Source organism: Chiloscyllium punctatum, chromosome 2, assembly GCF_047496795.1.
Source record: "Chiloscyllium punctatum isolate Juve2018m chromosome 2, sChiPun1.3, whole genome shotgun sequence".
NCBI lineage: Eukaryota > Metazoa > Chordata > Chondrichthyes > Orectolobiformes > Hemiscylliidae > Chiloscyllium > Chiloscyllium punctatum.
Window position 1 is genome coordinate 46,437,220 of NC_092740.1, and position 18,779 is coordinate 46,455,998.

Genomic DNA, 18,779 nt, shown 5'->3' on the forward strand with positions numbered 1-18,779 from the left:
TGTTCTTACCTTAAATTTATTTCCTATTGGAATACAAAACTCTTATAGGCAGCACTGATTTATGAATATCTGATTTAGGAATGCTTGTACTTCTGAATGAGATCCAGTAATAATATTTTAAGGATCTGACATGCAAACATTTCTTCATAGCTATGAACAGCTATTTTATGTTGTTTTGCATTGTGTTCCAATTTGCATTAAAATCAACTTACAAACATACCTCAGCATGGAATCTGTTTGCAACCCAGAGAGTGGTCTTGAAAGGAATAATTATATGGTTTTGAGTTTACTCCAAAAAACAAAGCTTAAAAGTAATGAGATTTAACACCCCTCAATTTATTGAAAATATTAAGTCATAATGAAGTGGATTGTAGTCAGGTGCGAGAGACTGCTTAATAAGAGAAGGAACCTTAATTTCGCAAGGAATATGTTGTTGCTGGACAAAAGATTTTAAACCAAAGATTTGAGGTTCTTATAATGATCAAAGTGCCAATGTTGCTGAATATAAGTAACTCTACACTTGATTATATCTCATTTAAAACCTGCAAGCAATTTAGAGTTATAGTTTAATGCCAGCAGCAAAAATAAGTTCACGATCTTTCAAATAACCTGGAAAATGTATTAATTCATACAGAAGAACCAGTCATGAACCGAAGTGCCGGTACAATATCGCTTGAGGCTTCTGACTCACCACTGCTGCAGTGTGACCCAGACTACTGTCAATAAGTATTTCATTTGAGCCTTTGTCTGCATTTGTTACAAACTGGCACTTTTTGTGGAAATATACTGCAGAAAGTGATGTATTTTATCAGTTGTTTAAAACCATTCTTCCCACCAAACTCCATTGCAAAACCCAGTGTTGAACTATCTAATCTTTAATCATAACTAGATTTTCTACTGGGCAGACTGTTTTTATTCCCACATTATTGGGTGTTGCACATGGGGATACTGCAAAATTCTTATGAAAGCAAACTCCAAAGGAATTTCTGAGGAATCACAAGATTCCACTGGGCAATTCCCCAATACCCAGAACCCTTTGGAAACTTGCGTTTAAATCAGTGAATTTGAGGGTTTGATTAAATTAACTAAATAGTTAAAAAAGAAAGGTTAGACCATTAAATACACAGTCTAACTCCTGTGCAACTATTTAACTGACCCCATATTTACCTCACACACCCCTAATTACACCTCAGCAAGATCCCAGGCTCTGACCTGACATCCCCAGGAGACAAGACTGTAGACCCACTTATCCTTCACTAGTTCCAAACCACTACTGACGCCAACCACCCCACCACGTCTACAGAGCACTGGAGCACTCACAGAACTAAAAGATTCATGGGTGGTGCCTTTCAGGATGTGGATACCTTTCAGCCTATGGAAGTATAGGCACGATAGGGAATGGGTGACCACCACACAGAAGGAGCACACTAGGCAGGTAGTGAGCAATAGTTCGGAAGGCATTTTTCAGCCTTGAAAAATGTGGGAAAGAGACCCAGGCTAATGCTCTGGGGATGTGGGTTCAAATTCTGTCATGACAACAGATGGGACTTAAATTCAATTAGTGATCTGGAATTGAAAGCAGTTCTTGCTTATGGTGACTATAGTTGCAAAGGCAATCAAGAATGGGCAGTGAATGCCCATCAATACTCGCTTCCCACCAAACAATATTAAAAATAACATACAAAGATTTTAATTCCGCACAAGTGGTCAATCTATTTTAAAAGCAATATATTATTTTGTGTGACAGCCACCAAAGACAGCTCTTAAAGTTGTCAATCATATTGTGAACCTCACCTCCTAAGGCATGATTTATGGAATCCCTACAGTGTGGAAATAGGTCATTTGGCCCAACATGTCTACACTGACTCTCCAGAGGGGATCCCACCCAGACTTACCCCTCTAGCCTATCACTGCAACTCTGCATTTCCCATGGTTAATCCAGCTAACCTACATGTCCCTGAACACTACAGGCAATTTAGCATGACCAATCCACCTAGCCTGCGTATCTTTGGACTTTGGGACGACATCAGAACACCTAGAGGAAACTCACAGCATCAGGTAGAACATACAAGTTCCACATGGACAGTCTCCCGAGGCTGGAATTGAACCTGGGTCCCTGGTGTTGTGAGGAAGCAGTGCTGACCACTGCCGTCCCTGGTGCTTAGAGCTTTGAAAGTCAATGAAGTATTCATAATAGGCTGAACTGTAATAGTATCCCTGGGGAAATTGCAACATTGCAATCTATTGAACGTACAGGAAAAGATCACAATTGAATGTTCCAACTTACACCAAATGGCCTAACCATCAATATAGACTAGCAGCACATTTTTTAAACATCTGCCAGCTTTTTATATTTAAAGGAGTGGGGATTTAAGTACCTTCAAGCCATGGTAGCCATCAGCTCATTAGCTCAGTTGGCTGGATGGCTAGTTTGGGATGTAGCATGACGCCAACAGTATGGGTTCAGTTCCTACATTGGCTGAGGTTACCATGAAGGACTCTCCTTTTCAATCTTTCACCTCACCTGAAGTGTGGTGACCCTCAGGTTAACTCCGTCTAATGAGAGAACAGCCCTTTGATCTGGTAAACCTATGGTGACGTTATCTTGACCTTTAATACAGACCTTGAATATTGCTGAAAGAGAGATGTGTCACAAAGAATTTCATCTTCATTTGGATGAATATAAGTATATAAAATTTTAATCACAACAACTTACATGACAGAAGAAAAAGAATGCTGATTGGTTACTAATTTGTTTTTGATGAGCCATGGCAATGCCTTGGAGAAAGCAGTGTAGTTATTGAAAAAAAAACACTTGAGCATAAACATTTTGTCTGTGGAGAACATATTCCTGTTTATTTTGTTTTTAACAAGTGTAAATAAGTCATTTCGTAACCTTAATTCAATATCTCAAATCAGTTTTCGGTGTAATTTTAGTGCACCGGGTTATTCAGCTGTGATGTTCAATCTCACAATCACATCTAAAAGTAGTTGTGCTTTGCGTTTTATGACAAGGACTGGCCGAGCATGGTCTGTATTCTGCCTCTGAAGGACAACTGAAGGAACATGCTACTTGATTTCATCAGCCATGGGGGTGTACAGCCTATTATACGTGCCATCACAGTGGCAGAGAAATTCATACATTTAGTTGTATGCTTATGTAGAATATATTTTTGGACTGATGATGATTCCATTCTGTTCATGGAAAATACTGTCTCATAATTACTGCATGGTTGTAGCATGCAATGGCTTTCTTAGCCCATTATTCAGATTTCTGTGGCACTTTTCCTTTCCAGATTTGAGGTAGACCACACACCACCAAAACCCTTTGGCAGCATGATTCTCTTCTCAGCAATTTTCCTGCTTTTGTACTCAGTGCTTCTGTTTAAGAAATCCAAGATTGAATATACTTTGCTAACAATACTCTCAATATGTCCTGCTGCCTTCAAACATCCGTGTTTATGAATCCCTCTGTCGCTGTACACTCTTTAGAATTATGGTTGCATTGTCCATTCTGGTTGTATGTATGTATTTATCTTTATGTTGCATTCAATTACTATCATCCTCATTTACTACATCTCTAACTTTGGTATCTTTGGTAAATTTTGAAATTTAACTCTGTATGCCAACATTTATATCATTTTTATATAGGGTGAGAACAATACTGGTCCTAGGCACTGAATCCTGGAGAACACCACTGAGTATCATATGACAGTTTAAAAATTAACATTTCCTTATTCAATCTTAGAATGAGAACATTGCTAGCAAGGGTGAGGCTCCTTATTAAACCATTACGATCCATTTGGTACAGGCACATCCACACTACTATTAGGATGTTGCAGGATTTTGACCCACTAACAGAAGTAACATTGGTAGAGTTCCAAATCAGGGTGTTACATCACTTGGAGGGAATGCTGTGAGTGGTGTTCCCAAGCATCAGCTACCTTCAGAAGTTATAGGTTTGACTGACTTGCTGTTCTCCATTCTTCAGTATTGTTTTTATTCAAGCTGGTACTGAGTCTCCTTTTCTCTAAGCCTGAATTGTGTTAGCCTGTTTTTTTTTGTATCTGATACTTTATCTCTCTTAAATACCAGATAGACACCAGCTACTGCATTCCTTTCATCAATGTTCTTTGTCAAACTAATGATTATTCATGATTAATCTTGTCAGCAGCAGTTAGACAAAGGCCAATATCTTCACATTTGTACGTTTAGGTCATAAGAAGTTGGCCAATCCAGTCTGCTCCACCATTTAGTGTGATCATGGCTGATCTAATAACCCTCAACTCCAATTTCCTGCCAAATTGACGTAACCCTTGGGTCTCCTTACTGATCAGAAATTTGTTTATCCCTGCCTTGAATACACTTAACAACCCAGCCTCGAGAGCCCTCCATAATAAAGAATTCCCCAGATACACAACTTTGAGATAAACAAACAAAATCCTCCAGACCTCTGACTTAAATGGGCAACCCCTTACATTGCGATTGTGCCCTTTGGTCCTGATCTTTCTCACTTGGGGAAACAACATCGTTATATCCACCCTGTGAATCCCCCTAAACATCATGTATGTTATAATAACTTTTCCTCTGATTCTTTGAAACTTCAATGAGCATGAGTCAAACCTACTCAATTTCTCTCTTCCTAAGAAAATACCTCTCCATGTGGAATAAATCTAGTGAACATTCTTGTAACTGCCTTCAATGTCAGTGTATCTTTCCTTAGATAAGAGGACCAAACCTCTGTTCATAAACTATACATAATATAAACAGGCAGAGTCAGCATGACTTCATGAAGGGGAAATCGTGCCTGCCAAATTTAGTAGAGTTCTTTTGAGGAGGTAGCAAGAAGGATAGATCAAGAGAAACCAGATGATGCAACATATTTGGATTTTTGAAAGGTGTTCAATAAGGCACCGTATGTACGGCAACTTATTATAATGAGAACCTGTAGTGTTGGGGGTAATATTAGCAAGTATAGAGGATTGGCTAAAAGACTAAGATTTGAGATAAAGGGGACATTTTCGGGATGGCAACCTGTAATTAGTGAAACGCCACGCTGAGTGGTGCTAGGGTCCAAATTATTTAGAATATATATTCATGACGTGGATGATACACTGAGATTTTCGAAGTAATGGCAGAAAAAAGGGGCTAGCACTCCAGGCCAACACTAAGGTCCTCTTTGCCCCTCTCTCTGTCTGAGTCCAGCAGCCAGCACTGGGCACCCTGAAGAGAAGTTGTGGCCACATGTAAAAGTCATTTTTTATTTTAAAACAATAAAAAATTTGGAAAGGTTTTGAAAGTTTCTGCCCCTCACCTACTTTGGTTTCCTTCTGCTGCTTTCAGGCTGGAAGATCTCTGACTGGCCCTCCACCTTTGAGTGGGAGAAAGTGAGGACTACAGATGCTGGAGATCAGAGCTGAAAATGTGTTGTTGGAAAAGCACAGCAGGTCAGGCAACATCCAAGGAGCAGGAGAATCGATGTTTCGGGCATGAGCCCTTCTTCAGGAAGAAGATTCCTGCTTCTTGGGTGCTGCCTGACCTGCTGTGCTTTTCCAGCAACACATTTTCATCTCCACCTTTTGAGTGCCCAACCACTAACTATTAATCGGATGCTCCAAAGGGAAATTGCAATGAATGAATGTTTCTACACAATGCAGTCCTTTTGATCCTATTTGAGGCTGGTGGCAGAGCTTAGACGTCTCTGGGGAAAACTCTGCTACAAATGACTGTCGGCCATAAAATTTACACAAAGTGGAATCCATGCAGAACTATTGTAACTATATCCTAGATCACCAGCTAGCATCTTTGATGCACAACATTATTTTCGCAAACATCTCTGGAGTAGATGTATCTCTGGTGGGGATTGTGATTCCTATGTCAATGAAAGTGGAAGCCTGCTATCTTTTCAGGATATCTCAAGATTAAATGCTTAGAATTTATATCTCATAAGTTCGTATGAGGAAAGCTACATATTACTCACATATTAATTTACCATCATATTGTCACTACTACTGCCAAGTATGTGTTTGAGGTGAAAACTTCGAATGTTGGGACAAAATCTGGCATTATTTGTGCAATAACTTAAAAGCTCAGCTTTACTTCATTGACCTCTCATTTCTATATAAATATTTTCTTTATCATCCTGTTCAAAGGTGGTTTTACACCCCTTCTGGGCATTTTGGGGGACTTGAACCCAGGCAGCCTGGCTCAGAGCTAGAGATACTGCCACAAGAGCCCTCTCATTTCAATACTTTTTATATCCTCTGGAGTGCTATTACACACAACTGTGTGACCATCCCACTGCCAAAATCAGCGTGACTGTTTTTTTTAAGCTACTATATGCTTTTTTTTCATATGTTCCTCATCAACCTATTCAGCAATGTTATTACACACATCCAGAGCATGTGGGACTTGAATCCAGTCCAGGGGTAGGGACACTACTACTGTGCCACGTTAATCAGATTAACAACATCCATTCCAGAAGTTGAGACTAAAACTTCAGTAACCCATTTAGAGTCATAGAGTCACAGAGATGCACAGAACGGAAACAGACCCTCCGGCCCAAACAGCCCATGCCGACCAGAGATCCTAAATTAATCTAGTCCCATTTGTCAGCACTTGGCCCATATCCTATCAAACCCTTCCTATTCATAGAGCCATCTAGATGTCTTTCAAATATTAGAATTGTACCAGCCACCACCACTTCCTCTAGCAGCTCATTCCATACACATATCACTCTCTGCGTGAAAAAGTTGCCCCTTAGGGCCCTTTTAAACCTTCCCCCTGTCATCTTAAACCTATGCCTTCCAGTTTTTGACTTCCCTAACCTGGGGAAAAGACCTTGACTGTTAACCCTATCCATCCTCATGATTTTATAAACTTCTATAAGATCAGCCAACAGTCTCTGACAGTCCTGGGAAAATAGGCCCAACCTCTTCAGCCTCTCTCTATAGCTCAAACTCTCCAACCCTGGCAACATCCTTGTAAATATATTTTGAACCCTTTCAAATTTCATTGGAAATACTTTGATCCTAACCTACATAATATTTGCATTTTGCTCATCTTGTTATCTTCCAGGTCTTTAAAAACTGTTACAGAAATAATGCTGCACTTTGTAGATGAGTATTACAGTTTTATAGTTTTAGAGATGTATTTTGAAATATCAATGGCTGGATAAAATTACATAAATATTTGAAGGGTAATTTGAGTATATTTTGGGTTTTACTGTCTAATAAACTCAACAAGCACAATTTTTCAAGTAGAAAATGGTGAAAATGTTCCTCTATTTTTGCAATAGCAATTAAAAATTTAAATTTGTATTAAACTGAGGTAGTTTGTGCTGTATGTATGTTATAGAACCACTTCAGCTTGCAGTCATGCCTTCTGTATTTCTATCGTATAAATATGTGGTAGTATACTAACTTGGCAATCCTGTTCAACAGCTTGAAGTAACTCTCAGATTTAAGTACATCAGACATTAGTTGCCTCACTCTTGGGGAATATTTTATGTACAACATTAAACGTAGGAAAGTTTCTGTAATGTTCTCACACTCATGTCTTAAGTTGGCAGAACCTGAAAATGAGAAAGATTATGATAATTAAATGGTAATGGAAAAAGCAGAAGAATCTGTACCAGTGAGAGATGTACTTATAATATGTTGTATATAATAGTGCAAGTAAATGTTGCAGAAACTTATTAGGGTCAGACAGCAGTCACTCTTAGGTACATGGAAACTATTACAAGCCACAAACTACTAGAACAGACCAAATAGCAATCTCTCCACAAAAGAGCCCTGAGACACAAGACACGACATGAACCATTCTCCTCCACAACAAAGTGAATGGCCGTATTTAGTCATTGTATATTACTTCTTTGTCATGAGGTGGGGTAGGATGTTACAGCAGAAGGTCGAGTGGATTCTCAGAAGTTTCAGCAGATGCTTTGCCCTGCAAGACTCAGGAAGGGTCCTGCCTGAAACATAGACTCTCTTGCTCCTCAGATACTGCCTGACCCGTTGTGCTTTTTCTAGTGCCACATTTTATCAACTCTATGAGACTCCTATTCTCAATCCCAGGTTATATTAAAACGTAGTTATTTTACATTTTCAGGGATTTGTATGCTGGTGGTGTCAAAAAGCAGCATTGCAAATGTAGTTATTTAATAGTCATATGCACATTTGTTACTTATTTATCTTTCCCTGATGGAATCACAGAGGTTTACAGCAAATATTCATCACATCAGGAAAGTAGAGTTGGAGATCTTCAGATCTGCTGTGATCTTATCAAATGGCAGAGCAGAATCAATTGTTGAATACTGCTTCTGCTCCTACATTTTATGGTCTTATGATCATGTCTGTCCTAGCTCTTGGAATTCGAACATAGGAAATACATGTCTCTGGCAAGAACCAGCATTTGATTCCCATTCCTAATTGCCCTGGAGTTCACTGACTGTTTAAGCATTTCGGACAGCAGTTAAGAGTTAATGAAATTTTAGAGTCTAAAGTCACATGTACATCAAACTAGGTACTATGATTTCTCTTGTTCATTTAGGAAAATGACCTTCACTGCCTGGGTAGCATTTATTGCCTGTTGCTAATTGCCCTGTGGAAGGTGATGGTGAGCTGCCATCTTGAACTGTTGCTGTCAATTTTGTGTGGATAGGCTCACTGTGATGTTAGGGAGGGAGTTACAGGATTTTGACCCACTAACAGTGTCAACAGCAATGTATTTTCAAGTCAGGATGGTGAGTGACCTGGAAGGGAACTTGCAGTTGGCAGCGTTCTCATGAATTTGCTGCCCCTTGTTCTTCTATGTGGTAGTAGTCATGGGTTTGAAAGTTGATGTCTGAGGAGTCTTGGTGAATTTTGCAGTACATGTTGCAGATATTGTTTCTACTGTGCATCACTGATAGAACGAGTTTGTAATCTGGTGCTAATCAAGCAGGCTGCTTTGTCCTGAATGGCATCAAGCTTTTCGATTGTTGCTGGAGCCGCACTCATCCAGGCAAGTGAGGAGTTTTCAGCACACTCTTGATTTGTGCTTTGTAGATGGTGGACAGGCTTTGATGAATTATGTGCTGCAGGATTCCTGATCCCTGAGTTGTTCTTGCACCTGCCATATTTACATGGCTGCTTGAAGTTCAGTTTCCAGTCCCTGGTGACCTCTGATATGTTGTTAGTGGACAATCCAGCAATAGTAATGCCCTTGAATGTTAAGGGACCCTTGTCAGATTACCTGTTGTGGACGTGGTTATTGTGTGGCATTTGTGTGGTGTGAATGCTACTTGTCAGCCCAACCTGAATATTATCCAGATCTTGCTGCTTTTAGGCATGAACTGTTCAAGTATCTAAGAGATTGTGAAGGTCATAACTTTGTCAGTAGTGGTTTAGAGAAGACTTTACTAGACTTATACGTCGAATTTTTGTGGGGTGGATTGCTGTCTTATGAGAGAATGTTGGATCTGCTGAGTTTGGAAGACTAAAAGGTGACTTAATTAGAATGTTTATGATTCTGAAGAGTCTTGACAGGTTAGATATGAAGAAGAGAATCCAGAACCAAGAATTGCTATTTAAAAATCAAGGGTCACCCATTTAGAACAGAGATGAGACAAAGCTGTTTTTCTGAGGGTTGAGAGCCTTTGAATCTTCTCCTCAAATGGTGATGGAAGCAGAATGATTGATTGAATATTTTTATGGAGAGGTAGATAGTTTCTTGCTAAACAAGGTGTTGAAAAGTTATCAGGAGTTGGCAGGAATGTGCATTTGATATAACAATCAGATCGGCCATGATCTTTTTCGATGCTTTGTAGACTCAGAGTTGAATGGTGTGTTCCTGCTCCTAATGTGTATGTTTGTATGTATGTATGGAACGGCTTCGTAACTTTTATTTTACATCTTAGGTTTCGACATAGTCCAAACTGCTGGTATCTAAGAGATTGGACTATCCATAGCTGGATTCGACAGTGCTTGAAGTATGATGCGAGAGACAAGGCCTTGCACACTGTGAGAAACCAGGTACAATTAGTAAACCATCTAGTTGGATAAACACTACATTGCAATGGGGAACATTTTAAGGAAAATAAAGAGCAATGCATCACTGTATGAAAAGATAATTGGAATGGGTGAAGGTTATATTTTAATTCTGTTCCAGTGTTACTGGGATTGATCTGAAAATTTGTCAGAAATGACTTCTTTCTAAAGATTGGACCTTTCAGTAAATAATTTTTAAGTTATGGCCTCTATATGTATCTCGTAGTTCTTAGAAGAAACTAATTTAAACTTCATCACAGAAATGATAGTGCATTAAATTAAGCCTTTGGTATATGCTCAAGATGGAGTTCAGCAAAGAAACACTGATAACATAAGTAAAGCAGAAAATGTTCCCATTCAAAGCAAGAATCTAGTCATTTAGCAAGTAATTCCGTATGGCATTATCAATCACACAGGCAGCATTATCTCATTTTGAGTCACAATGTGGTTGCTGAGTTAGAACTTTGTCTTTATGAAAATTGGTAGTACGGTGTTATCAGAATGTTGGTAAATGTGCTCCCGGAGAATGACTGATCACTTTGTGAGAGATTTTTTCTCACATTGAACTTCATCAAAACACTGAAGCAGCTTTTTATAATAATTGTGAGAATTCTAGCATGAAGCATTTGATGAGAAAGATTTTTGATGCTTACGCAGGTTGGAAATTGGAATTCTAATCATGTGTGACATTGCTGCTGCCAAATTGTGAGTAATATGCCAGAACTCCATCCTTTAGTAATAAATAGATCTAATATTTTCTGACAGGTCCCTGCTAACATCCTGAAGGGGATTTTTAGCTCAAAGATCATAGTCTAGATCTTCCTTTCTGCCATGAGATTGCCACTTTGTTTGACAAGAGAATAATGAGCACTTTCTCACAGTCAGAATAGAGAGAATAGCGAAACTAAGGAAAGAAGTAAATGGCATTGTAAATGGCCCAGTAAGATTTAGGGACGGCAACCGAAAATATATCACTCAATTACCTGCACCTCTTGGCCATTTTTCACATTAATGCATTTTAGTTTTCAAGCAGAATTTAGCTCTCTGTCTGCAAACTTAGAAAAAAAATCAAATTCACTTCTTTCAAATGCTGAGTCAATATTTGCATTTGAAAAGGAAAACAATTTATCTTCTAAAGCATTTTATTTTAGACCAGAATATAGAGTTTGCATTTTTTATGGTCATAACATTTTCAGTTAGAAAGTTAAAACATGGTTCAGTTTGTCATGGTGACTAAGTATTATGCTGATATGTGAAACATATGTTTTCCAGTGTCAGTTTTAATCTGTTTTTTACCAAATTACCATGCACTGTGCTATGCAATGACGTCAGTGAATAACCCTGAGTGATGTGAGGTCACTACAGTGGATTTGCACATTAAAAATACATACTTTTTAATGTTTTAATGTATTTTAAATGTTTACAAAACAAGGAAAATTTCTGACTCTGGTTCGTCGGGCTGAAGTTTTGTTTGGATTCGGGAATATTTGATCTGTGCACTTTTGCAGGTTGCAAGATACATACCTGAGCCATATGTGAACATGCAAGGGACTTTCACAGTGTACTTTGTGATTGGTAATGGACTGCTTGAGGGCAAAGATTTAGGGTGAGAGGGGAAAGATTTAAAAAGGGACCTAAGGGGCAATGTTTTCACACAGAGGTGATGCTTGTAGGGAATGAGCTTAGAATCCCGACATGTGGAAACAGGCCCTTTGGCCCAACAAGTCCAAACCAACCCTCTGAAGAGAATTCCACCCAAACCCATTCCCCTACGCCATTACTCTACATTGAGCCTTGACTAATGCATCTAACCTACACATCCCTGAACACTATATGGGCAATTGAGCATGGCCTATTCACCTAACTGCACATCTTTGGACTGTGGGAGGAAACCAAAGCACCCGGAGGAAATAAACGCTGACATTGGGAGAATGTGCAAACTCCACACAGACAGTCGCCTGAGGCTGGAGTTGAACCTGGGTCCCTGGAGCTGTGAAGCAGCAGTGCTAATCACCGAACCACTGTGCTACCAGAGGAAATTGTGGAGGCTGGTGCAATTACAACATTTAAAAGACATCTGGATTGTTGTACGAATAGGATGAGTTTGGAGAGATATGGGCCAAGTGCTGGGAAATGGAACTAGACTAATTTAGGAGGTCTGGTGGGTATGGACGAGTTGGTACCGAACAGACTGTTTCCGTGCTGTACATCTCTGACTCTAAGTATGCGCAAAGGCAGGCTGGCTAGAAGGGATGCCTGGGTACTGCAAAACAATACTCAACCTTCAGCTTTTTAAAAGGCTCAATCCTCACTCATCCACCTACCGCATTCCCTACTACCTCCCTGGCACCATATGACAATAACACTGGAAGTCCATCATTTAGCCCATCAAGTCTGCTGCACCATTCGCTCACATTGCGGCTGGTTTGTTAATCCTCAACTCCACTTTCCTGCAGTTTCCCTATAACCCTTGATTCCCTCAATGTTCAAAAATCTGTGACAGTCTCAGCCTTGAATATAATTACTGACCCAGCCTCAACAGCCCTCTGTGGTAAATAAATTCTTAAGTTCATCACCTTCCGAGAAGAAATATCTTCTCATCTTTGTCTTAAACATCTCACCCCATATTCTGAGATTATGCCCACTGGTGATAGACTCTCCCAGAAGGGGGAACAACCACTTCTACCCAGCCAAGGCCTTGAAGAATTTTTTATATTTCTAGAGGATCGCCTCTCATGTTTCTACATTCCAAGAACAATCTCTCCCCAGAAGACAATTACTCCATGCCTGGTCTCAGTCTACTGAACCTTCTCTGATATGCTTCCAATAACTTTCCGTAGATAAATGGCCCAGGACTGTTCACACGATTCCAACTGTGATTGGACTGGTGCAGGTATAATTTTAGCAAGATCTCTTAAGTTTATACTTCATTGAAATAAAAGCCAGCATTCCATTTACCTTCCCTATAACCCATGTCACCTCAATGTCACCCATGCATCCTGCATAAGCACTCACCCAGAATGCACATTTTATTGTTCTTGGGAGGAGTGCAGTAAAAATGGAGAATATTTTAAAACCGTTGCAAACCATTAGACCTCTACTATTTAAATAGAAATATAAATTCAGTCGTTGATACTCAACCAAATAACCCAAAGAGTGAAAAGTTATAATCTTTTAAGCCTATTATGCTTGTAATCAAACAAGAAACAAAAAGACAGATTTGTTACTGTGTACTCCTGAAAGTTTCACTCGACAAGTGCACCTGCACAGCTTTAGAATCCCAGTCAAACAGTCATAATGGAACCGCTATCTGTACAAGATTTCCAACTGCACCTACTGAACAGATATCCATTTATGTTTCAAAGCAGAGTGCTGTTAGTGAATGGATACAAATCATTTTTCTCCCTTCAAAAACAAGGTTTACTTTAAAGCAGCTGGGTCTGGCCATCTGATGAAGTCAGACAAAAGTGTGAAAATGGAAGACCTTTTTTAAACATTTTTAAAAATGCATTCTTTTAGTTTCTCCATGGAAAATTACTATAATGCATCTGAGTAATTACACATGTCAGTCAATGTAAACATCAACTCACCTTTGCTGCACATATCCCTGGATTAAATAACTGCATTAAAACACATCCAAATTACAGTACACCAAACAGTACCATTTCATTGTGTTAAAATATTTCGCTTTTCAGAAGGTTTCAAACTCCTCAGCGATTTTTCTGTTTGCATCACAAGTCCTTAAACCTGGTGTGCTTTCAATGGGACTCAAAAACCACCAAAAGAAAATAGTGTGTGAGAGAAAATCAGATTTTCATCTCCTACGTCAATGTGGAGCCTGACCTCAGCTGGGACAGCTGGGTTTTATACACACTGTACATTCCCAACACCCAAAATATCACAGCCAAATTGGATTTCCTCCAAACAAAAATCAAAGCATGGCGATTCACGTGGGGGCAGTGTGCCTCTGCGCCCAGGCAAAATCTCAGCCCACTAGTTATAATTTAAAATAAATGGAGGAGCTGGAATAGAGAATCTGTTTTCTGCTTTACTTATGCATCAATAAATGATGCATTTAGTTTTAATACAGCAGTAGAGGCAAGGTTATCTAACTCTTAGACGATCAGCAACTTTTGAATCCCTAAACAATTGAATTTTTATAACAATCTGGAGGCTTTCATTACTGATGAAACACTGATAGTAATGGTCCCTAGAATTCTTTTTGACACATAGAATGACAGAATGATAAAACACTGAAAAGAGTCCATTTAGTGCAATGTGCTTGTGCTGGCAGTTTAAATCTAACTCCAGATTCATTAACTCCACTGTTCTGTCTCTACCTTGCATCATAAAACAATCCTTGTGAATACTTAGGTAGTTAAGATTCCTACTATTTACTGCTATATTATTCTTGTACTACTTTGAAGTTTGATTACATATTTAGTCTTTTCTCTCTCTCCCTGTTTGGAGACTGTTTGATCATAGTACACACTTAACAGTTTGTTTGCCCTTTATCTGATTTCAACTCTACTCATTTGGCCTTATTTGATAATCCTTGCAAGATACCATCCCTCCTCACTGCTGTAATTGATTGCTTGATCAATATTACATCCCCCCGCCGCCCCCCCACCGCTCCCAACTTCTATTGCTATCACTAACTCATCTGAATATCCCATAACATCTTGCTACTTACCCTACTTCCAATGAGAATGGTCTGTCCTCACCTACTGTTAACATAATCATGATTTTGCATGCTTCTGTCAAATCCTCTGTTAGCATCCTTTTCTCTAAAGCCAATGCGCCCAGATTCTCTGCAAAAATAAGTCCTCACCCAGTACCATTCTGGTAAATTTCTTTTGCATCATCACACAGCTTAATAGTCTTCATCAGTGGTGTTGTCTAGAATTGAACCATCAGAGGATTTGAGCATGAGGGCAAAATAATCTTGCTTCGATTATATAGAACAAAGGTTAGATTGCACACAGAGTATTGCACACAGAGCACAGGAATGTTCTGCTCCTGCTCCATTGTTTCCATGAGGATGAACCAGTGGTTTCAAAAGTTTCAAGATCACTTTTATAATCTGTGCCTCCATTAATAAAACTTTATTAAAGGGATTCTTTATCTTCACTTTAGCAGCCTTCTCAAGTTGTCCTTTCAAAGGTTTGTGTACTTATATCTCTATGTTCTTTGTTACTGAATTTTCTATCATTTGGTTCATCTTCCCCCTTCTTGTTCCTTCTGGAGTACTGTGGCAAACTCAACCAGATTCTGTAGCTTATATCCATTTCTCCCGAAAAGTTGAACTGTAGCAAATTTTGTAATAGAAAGCACACAAATAAGAGAATGGGGCTTGAATTGCAAACACTCCCTGGTGAGGAAATGAAATAGAAGCGAACCAATGATTGCAGCTCTCGGTAAAAGAGTCGAAAGTTGAGACCTGGTGCACCCTGTCAGTAAAAACTCTGCCAGTCTGCAGTCAATTATTGTTTTAGAAGCATGCTTCAAATGTGAAATTTTACATTGATATTGGAGGTAGCATGTTGGCAGACGACTGACACTGCGATATTTGTATTGCACAAATCTGCCCATACCAATGTTGACTGACAAGAAAAACCATTTAGAATTAGCGTTGTTGTCACATGTGTTCAAATGTATACAATGAAAACTGTACACGTTGCTGCTTACGGCATCATCTTAAGTACAAGACCCTGAGGTACAGCTTCTTCAGTTACAGTTACAGGAAAAATAGACAATTAAGAAGTCCAGCATTGCAGATATTAGGAATAATTTATAAGATAGAGGAAAAAAAAGTTCAGTACAAAGCTCTTCCAATCCAGTCCATGCTGGCATCTAGCCTCCCATTCTCACTAGGCTTTGGCTCCAGATCGTGCCAAGCTTCACAAGGCTGGGGGATCGCTCTGGAGTCACCTTGAGACGGAAGTCCACGCTGAGACCATACTTAGCCGAGAAACTGCCATGATGGGCTGCTGGGAGATCTCCATGCTGGGTCAAGAGACCACCACGCAGGGCCAGGAGGCATCCACACCAGGCCGGTATGCCAGGCAGAGAGGATGCCTCTTCGGGTCAGCATGGAGGCAAGGGGTTCGAAGGCACCAATGCTGCAGGTTCACAGGTTAGGAGGCACAGAGACCATGAGGCTGAGAAGAGGAGAAAAAAATGCAACAGAAAAGAAAAAGAATGGATGGAACGGATGAGCTCCAACTGAAACGTCCTATTCCGCTGCCATCTTTTGATGAACAGTTGTTTTCTGATTAGAGTAAGATACATTACTGGGGGTCAACATTAGAGTCACTGTTTTTCAACTATTATGAATGTTTGGCTAAGTTTCAAAAGCTATGAATCACTTAGCTGACCAGGTTGGGTTCACAGTTTGATGAATTTAAGAGGCTATAAAAGGATCATCTGTCCTTGTAGTTTCTCAATAGTTGTTGCTTATTTGTTTTCTTGCAACTAAACAGCCAATTTAAGGGACTTTTTCCTCATAAGTGGACGATAGTTTTATATAGAACCATAGAATCTCTACATTGTGGAAACAGGCCAATTGGCCCAACAAGCCTACACTGACCCTCTGAAAAGTAATCCACCCAGACCCATTCCCCTATACTCTACATTTTCCTTGACTAACACATCAAACCTACATATCCCTGAATTCTATGGGTGATTTAGCATGGCCAATTCACCTAACCTGCACATCTTTGAACTGTGGGAGGAAACTAGAGCACTCTGAGGAAGCCCACACAGACATGGGGAGAATGTGCAGACTTCATACAGACAGTCACCCGAGGCTGGAAATGAAGCCAGGTCCCTGGCGCCGTGAGGCAGCAGTGCTGAGTCACCGTGCTGTCAGTATGATTTATTTTTCACTGAATATTTTCTTCAGTTGATCGAGGTGTTTTTTTAAAATGGCCATTTCAAAGGATTCTCATTGCTATTGCGTGGCTTCTGAGGATTGAATATTCGGTGATTGGCTATAGAGGAGGTATGGGATGTATGAGGGATGAGATGTGAGGACTGGCATTCATCAGTACAATAGGGTAATATGTCTCAGTAAACGGATTTGGGTTTCCTTACCCAGAGGGCTTGCTATCTGCCCTACAGTGAGTGGTGCTACTGAGTCAGGTCTGACTCAGTCCAATCCCCATTTCTCTGGAATGAAAATGTGACAGTTAGGGATATCATATGGAGTGGGATTGCTAACTCAGAACATTTCTGTACTTGGCTGTCTGAGCCAGCTTAACAGAAAATGTTAAGTGCAAAGATATTTTTAATGTAAACTTCCTTGATTTGGTTGTTGTTGATTTATTATCCTCTTTGTTCAATGTTTCAATTTATTTTGCAGATACAATATGGAATTTTTCCAGACAACTTCACATTTAATCTACTAATTGACTCCTTTATTAAAGAGGAAGATCTAAAGTGTAAGTGGGAAAATTGTTTATTGTACAAAGGACAGAAGTGTGCTACAAGTCTAACCTTGGAATTAAGCGCTAACATTTCATGATCTGTGAGATTCTGGTTATTAATATTGATTTAAATTGGTTGACGATACCATATGCTTTAGTAATTATTAAATATCCACCTCTAGCAGTATGCCACATCTAGCCTATTTGCCAGATAACCACCTCCCCTCCAGTGCTCATGTCCCATTTTTACCTCACATCAAACTGGCAGCCCATTTCCACCAATCTCCTCCATGTGGAGACATGTCATATTGAACTTAGAGTTATAGAGATGTATAGCACGGAAACAGACACGTCGGTCCAACTCGTCCATGCTGCTATCCACCACTCATTAAGACGGGAATCTGAATGTTAATGAGTCAAATTGTAGCATCAGTAAGTGAGTACTACTTGGCAAATGCATTAGAGATATAGCAGGTTTCTCCCTAATGTCAAGATAGATCCCGTTGAACTTTTCACGTGATTCTGCCTTCAGTTTCCCATAGCCCACATTGCTTGGGTCTCTATAGAATTCCACCCTCTGTGTTTCTCTTTCTCTACAGGTGCTGCCAGACCTGTTGAGCTTCTCCAGCACTTTATACATGCATACAAATTAGGAACAGCAGTAGGGCCCTCAGTTCCTTGAGGCTGCTGCAGCATTCATTAACATCATGGCTGATCTCCCTTCTTCACATGCATTTTAATCGCCCTGATAATCATTCACACCCTTTGCCTATCAAGTATTTATTTCCTTCTGCCTTAGAAATGTATTCAAGAACTCTGTCCCTCTTTTTTTACTCATTTGTGGGATGTGGGCATCGTTGGCTGGCCAGCATTTATTGCCCATCCCTAGTTGCCCTGGTGATGGTGAGCTGCCTTCTTGACCCGCTGCAGTCCGCCTTCTATGGGTTGATAGGCAATGCCCTCAAGGGAGGGAATTCCAGGATTTTGACCTCGCAACAGAAAAGGAACAGCAATGTGTTTTCAAGTCAGGATGATAAGAGGCTTGGAGGGGAAACTGAAGGTAATGATGGTCCTATGTATCAGCTGCCTTTGCCCTTTTGAGGGAGAGTGTTCCAAAGACTCCTGATCTTCTGAAATAAAATTTCTCATCTGTCTTAATATTTAAACAGATCCCTTTTTTTTAAATAGTGACCCTTAATTGTACAACCTTCTGTAACAGAAAATAATCTTTCCACACCACCCTGTCAAGACCCCTCAGGACCATATATGTTTCAATCAACTCTGACTCTTACTCTTCTAAGCTCTGGCTGATACAGGCCTAGCC

At 39.8% G+C, this 18,779-nt stretch overlaps 1 protein-coding gene across 4 annotated transcripts in view; it reads left to right on the plus strand.

The window, feature by feature from the left end:
* mrps27 (mitochondrial ribosomal protein S27) overlaps positions 1 to 18,779 on the plus strand; it is a 97,581-nt gene that overhangs the window by 38,820 nt on the left and 39,982 nt on the right. For all 4 annotated transcript variants that reach the window (XM_072581910.1, XM_072581920.1, XM_072581929.1 and 1 more), the window contains exons 5-6: positions 9,899 to 10,013; positions 17,392 to 17,470. In XM_072581910.1, coding sequence (XP_072438011.1) covers positions 9,899 to 10,013; positions 17,392 to 17,470 — 194 coding nt within the window. The remainder of the gene's footprint in view (positions 1 to 9,898; positions 10,014 to 17,391; positions 17,471 to 18,779) is intronic.